Source organism: Macadamia integrifolia, chromosome 10 (assembly GCF_013358625.1).
Source record: "Macadamia integrifolia cultivar HAES 741 chromosome 10, SCU_Mint_v3, whole genome shotgun sequence".
In the NCBI taxonomy this organism is placed as follows: domain Eukaryota; kingdom Viridiplantae; phylum Streptophyta; class Magnoliopsida; order Proteales; family Proteaceae; genus Macadamia; species Macadamia integrifolia.
The window spans coordinates 29,358,627-29,372,066 of record NC_056566.1 but is presented as its reverse complement, the minus strand read 5'-3'; the positions used below and the strand labels follow the sequence as shown (position 1 = coordinate 29,372,066).

The 13,440-nt window shown below is 36.2% G+C and overlaps 1 protein-coding gene across 2 annotated transcripts in view; it reads left to right on the top strand.

Moving 5' to 3' along the window:
- Window positions 1-10,713, top strand: part of LOC122091880 (DExH-box ATP-dependent RNA helicase DExH8) — a 20,319-nt gene extending 9,606 nt beyond the window's left edge. The window contains exons 8-15 of one of the 2 annotated variants that reach the window (XR_006144058.1): window positions 2,293-2,576; window positions 2,671-2,790; window positions 3,019-3,163; window positions 3,245-3,513; window positions 3,613-3,801; window positions 8,998-9,528; window positions 9,629-9,787; window positions 10,258-10,395. Coding sequence is in view for 1 of the 2 variants with exons in the window: in XM_042662107.1 (XP_042518041.1) it covers window positions 2,293-2,576; window positions 2,671-2,790; window positions 3,019-3,163; window positions 3,245-3,513; window positions 3,613-3,801; window positions 8,998-9,528; window positions 10,258-10,467 (1,748 nt within the window). In the remaining variant the exon portion in view is untranslated. Of the gene's footprint in view, window positions 1-2,292; window positions 2,577-2,670; window positions 2,791-3,018; window positions 3,164-3,244; window positions 3,514-3,612; window positions 3,802-8,997; window positions 9,529-9,628; window positions 9,788-10,257 lie in introns of both variants that reach the window. The other variant, XM_042662107.1, reaches the window with a different exon arrangement.
- The last annotated feature ends 2,727 nt before the right edge of the window (window positions 10,714-13,440 follow it).

Sequence of the window (13,440 nt, the reverse complement as noted above, 5' to 3'; positions counted from 1 at the left end):
GTATTTTTTTTCTTTTATTTATTTATTTAATTTTAATTGCGTGGCTTGCGTCTTTAAATTCTTAGATGACGAATGGTTAGGACGTTATTTTAGATACATATGTTTAGGACGGTAATTAGAATTAGATCACAACCATTAATCAGTTCACTTTTGCATTATTAAAAGAAATAAAAAATAAAGTGGTTGCTCTCCCTGTGTTCGACCCGTAGCTACACTGATCCGTACGCTTGCGGTTACATTTTAAATTTCAAACAGCGTGCAACAGGTGAATTCAATGACACTCTCAGTGACGATGACCAACATCCTTTTTATGTCATTCGTCATGTGTTGACCACTCAAAAGGCCACTGAAAATGAAGATTGGCGCCGTAGTAGTATTTTTCAGACTCGTGTGAAGTGCAATGATCAGTTGCTAACCTTGGTCATTGATGGAGGCAGTTGCACTAATGTTGTCTCTGAAGACGCTGTTCGTAAGCTGGGATTGAATACAGAACCACATCCTAATCCTTACAAGGTTGCTTGGGTGAACAACACTAATCTCAAAATTACAGATAAGTGCTTGGTCACATATTCTATTGGTGGATTTAAGGATACAGTCCAATGTGATGTCCTTCCTCTGAAGGTGTGCCATATCCTTCTTGGTCGACCTTGGTTGTTTGATAAGAAAGTACAGCATTGTGGCTATGCCAATACCTATGCCTTCAAGCATGCCAACAAGACTATGAAGTTTCATCCTGCCAAAGATCTCCCTGAAATTAAGCTCAAGAAGATGGTGGGATCATTCCTCATTCAGCGTATTCCTTCAGACGGTCTCCTCGGTCCTTTCCCTAACTCGACGGAGTCGAGTTCTTTTCAGAGGAGGAGAGTTGATGCAGATACGGCTGCCCTTTCTTGGTTGGACCAGCATGACCGGCTTTGGAAGCCAAGAGCCAAGAAGAACCGGTCTATCCCAGGGTTTTGGTCCAACAAGGGTTGGAAATAAAATTAGTAGTTTACTTAGTATTTTATTTCATGCTTTTAGTTTCCAGACTTGAACGTAGGAGTAAGATTTATTTCCTTGCTTTGGTTTCCTTTTATAGTTGTTTCCTAGTTTAGGCTAGTTTCCATTCCAGTTAAGTTTTTAATTTCATGTTCCTATTTTCCTATATATTGGTTGTAATCGACTGAAGATTTAGAGAGCAATTTGATTAGTGAATGAACGTGTGAGTGTGATCGTCCTTTTCCCCCTCTCTACTCTGATTTCCCTTCCCTTCCCGAAGGTTCTCCATCACTCGCCTAAGTGCTTAGACGACCCTTCACCGCCTTGGTGCCGTGACAACTATGATCGTACCCATCTAATCTGTGTCATACATACGTTTTAACAGTTTGGAATGCTGTCTGGAATGCCATCTTGATCTGATGGTTGGGGTCATTGTTTGATGAGTTTCACACAGGGATGTGCTTGGGCAAAAATTCAGCCCCACCCAGACTTCCCTAGCCATTTGATCTGTCTTTTACTCATTGAGTGGCATGTGTTTTACTCAGGCCCATGAATGAAATACAAATTAATTTTTTTGCTTTAGATATTTTTATTATTTCATCTTTTTATAATATATATGTTTTTTGTAGAAAATTATTTTGGAGTCGAAAACCCCTCTCAACCGCCTAGCCAAATTAGCCATTATTTGACTGTCATAAGCCAATGGTCAAATCATCCGGTTTGACTGTCCGTAGAAAAAAAACATAGGCTGTTTTCGGCTAGTTTTCCACAATAACAGCAAACCTAAGGGATCGAAAAATTGGAATGTAAAATTGCACAAAACATAGTTTGTCATATACATTATTAAACAATTGGAATGTACATCCATAACATGCTTTGTTCATCCAAACTTGTGTATTGCCATTTTCCACTGATGACAGAACCTCTGGGATAATATACCAATTGGATATTACAAGTTAGGAGCCTTTGGAACTTTAGTCATCATTTGCCACTAATGACAGTATCTTTGGTGAAGTATTTTCGTCAACTAGTATATGGTGACATGCATAGTCCCACACTAGGGCATGTTTGTTCCATTGAGGTCCTTTTGTTTGGTTACCACCAAAGGCTTATGTTTTATCATCAAAACTAAATAGACCATTCTATTGGGGCTTACACACTCTACAAGTAGAAGTCATGTTGCCAAAAAAAAAATTCTTATGAGTTTGTTGCTTCCTCTACTAAATTTATGCTTACCTGACAAAAAGTTCTATTCTGGCAAGACTCAGTTTTAGTTTCAGAAGATGGGCCTAATTTATGGTACTTTTATATTAGTCTTGTTGCAGAAGGCTCTTGATCCGCCAGATTCTGAAGTTGTGGAAGATGCGATAAGTTTGCTTGTTCACATCAATGCATTGGAAAGATCATCCTCTCACAGAGGTCGATTTGAGCCAACATTTTATGGGCAGCTGCTTTCCAGTTTCTGTTTGTCTTTTGATGCGTCTGTCCTCATACTCAAGTTTGGAGATATTGGACTGCTTCGGGAAGGCATTCTGATTGGCATAATGATGGACACACAACCTCTTCCCATTCTTCATCCATTTGGGCAGGAAGATTTGGTATTTCTTATTGAGTGCATTGATCTTGTTGTTATTTTATGTTCCTGGTGGTCAAACAGTCTCTTTTTCCTGATTGTTTGTTTCTGTTTGTTAGTTTTCAGCGTATGTAGACAACTACTTTGATGGGAATAGTGAAAACCTGGTCCTAGGAAAAAAGGAAGTTGTCTTGATGGGAAACCTCTGCGCGTTTGAGTTTTGGCAACGTGTTTTCAAGGTAAACTCTCATCTTTTTGGTGTTTTCAAGGTAAACTCTCTTCTTTTTGCTTTAAGGTAAGCATGATTCATCTCTTGGGAGGAGGGGTAATGGGGTTTCTTCTGGGAAAGAGGTGGGAGGAAGCTTTTAGCTTTTTAATGTTATCTGTATTCATATTTCAGTTTGCTCACATTCCAGTTGGTGATTTTCTGATTATAGCTTATAATATTTTCTTTTGCCATTTTAAAGGATAAACATCGTCTTCTACGGGTGAAGCAACTTATAAATTCTGATGAGCCAAAAGATGCACAAATTTTCTTTCCTAAGCTTGAGGAGGAGTGGTGTTCTTTCCACAATCTTGTGCAGTCATCTCTACGACATGTCTCAGAAATATGTATGCTTTTTCTGAACATCACTGAAGAGACCTTTTGCATGTGACATATTTTCCGCAACTTCTGGTTGTCTTTCCTTGCAGATGAAGATGTATTGAACTCAGTGCACCGGTTCCGCCCCAAATTTCTGTCTATATCTAATGGACTACCTTCTTATTATGATCCCTATGAATTTGAACACACATGCTTCATTCAATCTCATTCAAATGGAGATACAGATATACTTGCTACTGGCAAGGAACATCCTGATTCAACTAATGAAACAAGGAACTGCATTGCTGTTCCCTTTGTTTCTCCCAAACAATTTCAAGCTGATTCTGTTGCTGAAAAGTTGCTGGGCAGTATCAAAGAGGTATCGTCTGTTGTGTTATCTATTGCTACTAGTGGAGTTGTGGTATCGATATTGTGGCCATTAATAGTAATTACCTTTTCCTCTGTGTTTGTTGATCAGATACGAGTTTCCCAGACAGAAGACACTTCTATGCTTAAACATGTGGATGATGTGGGTTCTTCTGTCATTAGTCCAGTTTCTCTATGCAGATTCTTCATTAATGGATCATGCAACAAAGGAAGCCAATGTTCCTTCTCCCACTCCCTACATGCCAAAAGGCCTTCATGCAAGTTTTTCTTTTCCTTTCAGGTACATTACCTTCCTGTGTCTAATGTTGTACTGTAAAAATCATGTTCTTGAGTGTAGGGGAAGTGTGTTCTTGCACTTCCTGCCAATCCTCCTAAAACCCTGTTTTGATTTTTCACATTCAGAGGGGCATATCATGCTAATATGCTGGATTTGGTTTGGTCATTTTAATGTGGAACTGAATTAGACTAATCAAAACAGTATCAGAACAGAATCTTTTCTCAAAGAATAAAATCAAGAATAGGGAGAATAATTATATGAAAAAATGAAGTGGTCAGATTGAACTAGAATCCAGTTGAGTTCGTTCTAATGGTAAGCAAACCTTGCTGAAAATTTCAGGTCAATCTGATGGGTGGATCTGAAATTATGGATCAATCCTACTTGCACTGGGAGAGCGGTATAACATTAATTTCACAACTCAGATGAAATTTTAGAAAGCATAAATATAATGGTCAATCGAATCTGATCATGATATATAAATATCAGCAATAATAAATCATCAGAAACAGTGATTCGATTAGCAGTTCAATAGATGATATTAAATCTTGGGAAACAGGGACAGAATTGGAACTCTAAAATAAAACCAAATCAGGACTCTGGTTGAAGGCCTCCTTAGGTCTAAGAACAACTTCTCAAAATTTGTGGATGATCTGATGGCCAAATTCCGTCAATTGAATTTCATGTCAAAAAATAACTTGCTTATGAATTCCAGATCAGATCATGAATTTCAGAAATTCAGAAGATCGATCACTTGGTTAATGGAGGAGGAAGAAGAATAGGAATAAGGGAATGATAAGGGCACCTAGGCTTCCCACCACAAGGTGTTGGGATGGATCAAACACAAGGTTCTTAGGTCAAAGACAAGGGATTCTTCATGCAGGAAGAAAGCAGCAAAGGCAAAGCTTTTTGTCAATCAGAATTCATTTACAATGCTGGACCCCCCTTACAAACTTATAAAGACTCAAAAATAGACTCAAAACACTGAAAGGAAAGGCTTAATGCAATCCTTTACTAATAAAGTTACATAAACTGATTAGGAAACTGAAATAATAAAGGAAATTGACTCAAAATAGGACTGTGACTTATATAATCCTAATCCAGCCTAACTAAAACACAATTAAAATAAAGAAATAAAGGCGTTTAACTAACTAATCCTGTATGCCTAGCCTCTATCCATATTATAGGCCCATTAAAGTTTTCCATTATAAAGAAAACACATGGGATCAAAGACCCAACACATACATAACCCATACAAAGGCTTATTTCTAATAAAATAAGCCCATATATGTGATTTATCTACATCATGTTCCTTCACTAGCTTAGGGCAGTCTCATCCACGTAAACTTGCCAAGTGCCATTCCTCTGTAAAGTCCTACTAATATAAGATTGGTTCACAAATGATCCAATCCCAGGTAGAATCTTTAGTAAATTCAATAAAAATCAGATAGTATGACAGTTAGTATGAACAAAATAGAAATAAGAGGATGAAGGGGAGAATGGGGTAGGGGAATAGGTTAGGTCGAGCATCTCACTCTTCACTAGGGTATCTCACCCATGGGCATCTCACCCAAGCTGTCTCTCATAGCACTGCATCTCACAGTTCTCCAGCACAAAGCTTTTTTTTTTCTCATTCAATCAAATTTGTGTTTAATGCTGTAGCCCCTTACAAACTTATATAGAAGATTCAAAACTGATTCAAAATACAAAAAATGAAAGGCCTAACCTAATCCTTAACTAATTGGGAAACCTAAACTGACTAGAAAACTAAAATAACAAAGAAAATAGACTCAAAGCAAGAATCTAACTAAACTAATGAATTAAATCCCGTTTTCCTACTTTCTACTCATATTTTAGGCCCATTAAAGTGGCCCATTACAAAGTAAACCCATGAGATCAAAGGCCCAACACATACATAACCCAACCCAAGGCTTATTTCTAATAAAATAAGTCTATTAAATGATTTATCTGCATAAATTTGCCCTTTCTTAGAAAAAATTCGTTCTCGAATTTTGTAGAGTGAGGGTAATTATAGCATGACACACATCCCTCATCAAGCCGTAGAAAAATTCAGGTAGTTCTTTGATAGTAAGGATGTAGTCTAGAATGTGAGGAGCTCAATCTTTAAGATACTTTAATGGGATGACGAACTCCACATGCTCAGCTTCAACAACCTCAAATGTGTCCATGGGAAAATCCACATGAACGCCTTCAACCACTATGTTCTTGACCTCCATAATTTCAATCTCAAGCTCCTTAGGACCTTCCTCTTGGCTATTCACAATCATCACATATGTTGAAGTGTCAAGTTTCTCAGTCTCAACCTCATTGTCCATTGTGCAACCTTGTTGCTTTTGAATTCTTCCACATGAGTCTCGTTGATGGGAATATCAATGATTAGCTCTTCCTTGACAATAGGAATTGCTGGAATTTCTTCAATACTAACCTCAGGTTTTGACTCTAGTTCATTGGTTGGAGGTGTCTTCTCTTGTTGCTCCTTTCAATGCGTTGTGCAATAGAGGCCGATGATTCCTTCATGCTCGTCAATTATGAGTGGCTTTTGAAAATCTGGTGGAGGGAAGTACATTCTTCGTTCATGCTTAGATAGGTACATGCCCGACAACTCATACTGCATCTCGTCATAAGTTCTAGGTTCATGCCCTTGAGCTTGAAGTTGCTTTTCACGGACTCTCCATTGTATTCGAACACAATCACTCATTTGGGAGCAAAATATCAAAGTTGTTGCATCTCTGTCAAGTTGTAGTTGTCAAAGTACATGTTTAGTTCTTTTACCTATTCAAGGAAGATGTATGAAAAAATATTTTCATGAAAATCACGTGGCTCCATCGGTTAGTCTAATACCAAATAATGTAAGATTGGTTCGCAAATGATCTAATCCCAGGTAGGATCTTTAGTAAATTCAATAAAAATTAGATAGTATGACATATAGTATGAACAAAATAGAAATAAGAGCATGAAGGGAAGAATGGGGTAGGGGAATAGGTTGGGTCGAGCATCTCACTCATCCCTAGGGCATCTCACCCAAGCTGTCTCTCACAACATTGCATCTCACAGTTCTCCAGCACAAAGCTTTTTTTTTTTTTTTTTTTTCATTTAATCAAATTCGTGTTCAATGTTGTAGTCCCTTACAAACTTATATAGAAGACTCAAAACTGACTACACTAAAAAAGAAAGGCCTAACCCAATTCTTAATTAATTGGGAAACCTAAACTGACTAGAAAACTGAAATAATAAAGAAAATAGACTCAAAACAGGACTCTAACTAAACTAATGAATTAAATCCCGTTTTCTTACTTTCTACCCATATTTTAGGCCCATTAAAGTGGCTCATTACAAAGAAAACCCATGGGATCAAAGGTCCAACATATACATAACCCAACCCAAGGCTTATTTCCAATAACATAAGCTTATTAAATTACTTATCTGTATCACCTACCCGCTTTCCTGTATTCTGGTGAACATGTCTCAATTATACTACAACAACAACAACAAAAAGGCCTTTTCCCAACTATACGGGGTTGGCCTATGTCTCAATCATACTAATGTATCATATTTGGATTGCACATTTTCTCTTTTCCTCCACTGGCTTGAGGCCTTGAACCACTCATCTAATTGTGAACTTCAACTGATTGCCTGTCCTTGCTTAGAAAATTGTGTATCTGGCTTTTTGTAGTAGTTCTGTTTTATATTCATAAAGCATAGGTTATTGGCTAGTGACTTACCTTTTATCATGGTTGTTTCAAATTTCATTGATGTTTGTCTCTCCTCCCCAAAGGTCTAATGTAGAAGTAGAATCACAAGTGATCCTAATCCCAGGCAGGATCTGAATTTTTGGCTGGATAGAGAAGATGTCCTCCAATAGGCTTGGCTCTAGCTCTCAAACACTCTCTCATAGCAAATAAATTAAAGAAAAATAAGAAACAAAAGAGAATTTGATGGAGGGTTGAGAAGGGGGAAGAAGAAGGTTAGGTTTTGGGCATCGCACCCCTCAAGTTTAGGCATCTCACACAACTGTATCCCACAGCATAACAACATAAGCCATCTTTTTTTTTTTTTGTGTAACTCAAATATGTCTTCTCATTAAAATTGATGGGCTTTAAATAGCCTTACATTGCTTGGACACAAAAGACATAATAAAAAAGGTAACTAATGCTGAAAATAAAACCTTCTAATTTAACTTCTAACTTGCTAACCAAGTAAGAGTAAATTAGAAACTAACAATTAATGATAAAAATGAAACTAACCTAAGTTATAGAATAGAAACTTCTTTGAAAATAGAAGCTAGTTCAAATTAGCAAGTAATGAAAATAGAAGCTAATTCAATATAGCAACTAATGCAAAATAGAAACTACCTCTATCTTCTAATTAGGAAACAAAATAACCAAGGCTATAGACTCAAAACAGGACTCTAACTAAACTAATGAATTAAATTTTGATTTTCTACTTTCTACCTATATTTTAGGCCCATTAAAGTGGCCCATTACAAAGAAACCCATGGGATCTAAGGCCCAACATATACATAACCCAACCCAAGGCTTATTTGCAATAAAATAAGCCCATTAAATGATTTATTTGCATCAAGGTCGAGTTCCACCTGATTCTCTTCTGAAAAATTTAAACTGAATTTCAATTAGGGGCTAGTTGATTTTGCATCCACATTACTTCTTGCCCGGATTATTCACCGAAGCAATTTACAAGGAACTTCTAGTTTCACACATTTTCAGCCCTATTTCATCCCTAGTTTCACACATTTTAAGCACTATTTCATCCTCTTATTTGATGCATTCAATCCTGAAACCAGCAAATTTTTTCTTCCCTTCTAGTACGCTCTTTTATTCTTGAGATTTTCTGCTTGCTTCTAAATTCTTGGGGGATATTGGGGAGAGCCACGTTGCAGTCCAAGAATGCTATCTTGTTATATTCATCTATTTGCAGTTGTTCCTTATGGCTTCATGGGAATCCAGGTTGACCTAAAGTATTATAGATGGTCATTTGCATTATACATAGCATAATAACAAATTTTATGTGACGATTATGTTATGCAGTATGCTGCATAAAAAAATATTTTTCATAGTTATCCATATTCTTGTTGGAAATGATAGGATTCACCCCTAAGCTGATATGCAGGGTAAGTCACTCTTGTTCAGTTTAACTTAACCTTTGATCAATGTGGATGTGCAGGGATGTCGTAATGGGAATTCATGTTTCTTTTCTCATGACCTCGACTCTTCCGTTTCATCATTTAGCAGTCCGAGTTTATGTTTGCGGGAAGATGGAAATGCTGATGCTGCTTTGCTTCTGCATCTTTTACCCAGAGCTCCTGATGGATGCATTCTTATCTTGGATGATACTGATTTTCATTTCTCCTCCAATCTATCTCGCCACTGTGGTTCAAGCATGATAATTTGCACAACATCTCTGCCTTACACCTCCATATTTGATCCCTCATTGGAAAATATCAGAATACTGTGGGGCCTGAGTCATCCGTACAATACAATAATCTCAGAGGCTAAGGAAAACCCTATCCCATGGGAAGAAGTGCAGTGTGTAATGTGGTTTGCTAATTTTTCTGTCAACAATAATGACTTGGAAGCACAGAAGGGCCTTTTACAGAGGTTTTTTGAATGTCTATCTGTTAGAATTTTGGAAGACACCTTGTATGGGCTTCGTGTGGTCCTTACAATGAACAATTTGAGATTTTCACATCTGCAGGTATGTAAGGTGGTGTATAAATTTCTCGTGTTTTCAGTGCTTGCATACTATGAGTAGTTGCTCGAGGTAAATCGTGTTACTAGAAAACCTGTATATGCAGGTTGAAAGGATGGAAATTGGAAGGTTGACAATAAATATTGTTGGACCAGTTGCCTGATGGTCGAAAAACTAAATTTTCTAGGAACATGCCTAAGCATGACATAACGTGTTTATAGATATTGTTGGACCATTCCTTGATGGCAGCTGGTGTAAACTTGTGGTAAGCAATCATATGCATTCCTTCCATGGAAACATTGACAGTACATCATATAGTTGAGATAACCTAACTATTTAGCAACTTTTTGTCCCATGATTTGCTGGGTTTTTTTTTTTTTTTAGGGGGGGGTTTTGGGTGGATGGTTTGATTCACATGCACATGTGCCACATGAAGGGGTATTGGCTGCTCCCTGTTTAATTAGATACTTAAACTATCCTATACATAGTGAAGATGTTCTTGGTCCTACAGTTTTCACTAAAAGTTGTTCCATTGGTTTCTCTTGATTCATAGAGACCATTTTAGCTTAAGAGTTTCAGACAGTGTTTGATGCTTCTCGTTTTGCCTAGTTAGCTCTATTTGCATCTGTGGCATTTGGATGAAACTGCAGGTCAGGTTGTGGCAAGAGGTGAGATTGATCTCTAAACTAGTTATGTCAAGAATGGATGTTAATGGTGTGTTTATTGTTGTTTTAGGTGGAAAAGTTGGCAAGGGATTGCTTCTTTTTCTTGGCGGAGTCATTCCCATTTGATGTATCAAGCTTTGGGGAGTTCTCAGACACATTTGCATTTAAGAATCCAATGATGGTATCAAGACCTATCTCATATGTTTTTGATCTTCACCCACCCTCTGACATCCAATTTGGAGATTATGCGACCACTCTAAGTCGGTCTCTACACAGTTAACTGTGAATCAGTTAGAAGGTTTGATCTTGCATGTTCATGACATTAGGAGAGAGATTCCAGTGGAAGTTTAAATATTAGGTTTTTTTGATGTAAAGGGTTTTTGGGATGCTTACGATTACATATGGATTCCATATGGGGACTTAAGAGGCCCTAGGTAGTTACTTCCAGTTGTTGGTTTGACAAAGGCCATCAAGAAAAGAAGACTTGATAGTTTACTAATTGGAAATTCATGCAGGGTTCTGGATATGGCTATATGATACAGAGCTGAACTTTACAGATCTATTTGATCTCCGAAACATAAATTATCTTGAAAAAGAGTAACGTAGATAGGATCCCTCATCCATATTGGTAGCCTCTACATGTTTCATATGAATACCATTCTTCTTCATTTCATCTTCATAAGTCTCCTCTCCATTCTTCTTTTCCTTCCTTCCATTTTGTATTGGAATGAGCAACACACTTGGTCTCATCATCCAAGTGCCATCAGAAAATTAATTACTTCTCTCTTTTCATCGTTTTGGTAAACAATTACTTCTGTCTCTCAAATCGCTTCATCTTTGTAATATGTTGTGTTGGCATCCCCTATTAACGTTAGTAGAAAGCTTCAGTGGGAATTTGGATCATCTCTAAGATTCGGGAAGAAAGATTGTGGGGAAGTATGGTAGGTATCACCTTTGTAGCTAAAATAATTATGGGAAAAGGCTGGGCACAATGCCCGCATACCTTAAGCTCCTTAAGCTAGAACTCATTATTTCTGTCTCTTCCCCTTGGAAATGACCCCCTGCCCCACCTATATATATATATATATATATGATGATGCTCAGGCTTGTGCTGCCTGCTAGTTTACTGTGCATGAGTGATGTGCCTAACCCTTTCCCAATAATTATAATCTTTTCATTATTTTACTATTTCTATGGTAAAACAAAACATATGTTTTTGTTATTTTATTATTTATCATTGGTGAGTCTAGACTTTAGACGGTATCTCTAGGTTGGTTCCAAGTTTTGCCTTGTGAAAGGTGATTTTATAATTTCAACCATATGGATATTTAAGGTTGGACGCAAGTAATTTCATATTCGTTTTCAACCATATACCCTTTTATGTATTTGAACATTACCTACATTGCAAAATTTTATTTTCATTAAATTTTAAAGATTGATTTTGTCATGTGATCAACTCCTTTCTATTGAAACATATATGTGAGTAGAGCACATACTATTTGTTTATGAAATTTAAGTTCTATCCAACATGTCATGTGGTAGATATTTGTTTTGGTTATTTCTCTCTTTATTATTTTATAATCTGTAAAATACTATTGCTTGTTATTTTACGTTTTTTAGGAACATTCTTAATAAAATAGTTATAGTAATAATAATAATCACTTTGGTGGATGATTTGGTTACTCAGTCAAATACCCCATGTATTAGAATACATCCGCATGTATGTCCATACCCGTTTACTAGTAGTTTAATCGCTATTGTCCACTATCCTATATTTTGAAAGTTTTAATATATCACTTGGAAAATTTTGTTGCAGTTGAAATTTGATATGTGAGCAAGAGATTATGGGGTCTATTTATTCATAAAATTTGGGCTCCGTTTGATTTGCAAATGGTAGATATTTGGATTATGAAAAAAACTAATCCTATGTATATAGGTTGTGAGAGAAACAAGAGCACTTATAATTTCTTACGAGAATTTTCAATTTTTATCTATTGTTGCGAACTTTATACCAACCTTATTTTCCCTTAGAAACGGTAATAAATAAGTATGTGTTAATTTTTTGTTGGTAAAGTGTAATAAGTTAAACTAATCACTGGAAACATTCTTATCCATGCATTTATCCATATTATTAGCATTTGAAGTACTTCATGTATCTTACCTTTAAATTAAATTAAAAAAAAAAAAAAAAAAAAAAAAAAAAAAAACTCATGTATTTATTGATATTCTTCGTATGGGAGTTCTCTCTCCACTAGTGCATTTTTGGAGCACCATAGATGAGGAAAACAATAACAACTTCTCAGCCTTATCCCAACAAAGTGACAGAAAAAAATGGTGATAATAAAATTTTTATTATTTTTTGGTCTCTCACAAGGTAAAGAGAGAAGAAAATAATGATAAAAATTCATGGCAAAATTTTTCCTTCATCAGTTGGTAATGAAATAGTTATGGGTTGGGTTTGATACGTGGTTTGGGTGCAGTTTTACACCAATTTGGGGGAGGGTTATGAATTGTCCAATAGGGGTGGGTATTTAATGAGGAGAGTGGGATACCTGAGAGGGAGTGCATAGCAATTTGCACATTGGTATCGTGTAATTCATTTTCCCAATAGTAATTCTAAGGGTGTTAAATGGTTTGGTTTTAATGTATATGGTATGGTTTGGTTTGGTTCACATTTATTTGGCTGAAATCAAAATTGAACCATTTAATAAACGATTGCACTTTCTAAAATCGGTTTTGGTTTCACAATTTTAAAAGATTTTGATCACGGTTTAATCCATACGGTTAGCAATCGGTTTGCTAGATTATTCGCATGTTTACTGAAATTTGCTTTTATTGATAAATGCTTCAATCTTGTATCAAATTAAACGAGACATTGAACAAGTTAGGATTTAACTACATAATAAGAGTAACTTATTGAATAGACTATTGGACAACCTCTATGGTCCTTAATTTTTTCCCAAATTAAACTCATCCTATTTTGTTAAAGCAACCAAACAGCTAAGCAAAAGAAAATTTTACATGGAGAAAGTGAAATACAAAGAAAACTATTAATTAACACAACTTATTCTTAGTGTTCCAAAGTTAAAGAGCATGATGCACTGAAAACACATCAATTTAAACCCCTTATTCTATCAAATCATTATGCGGGTTAAATGGATCAATTTTGACAGTGTAAACGGTTAGATTTTCATCGTGTCCATTTGGTTTGAAACAATGGATTAAACGATTTAAACCGAATCAACCTGGTATC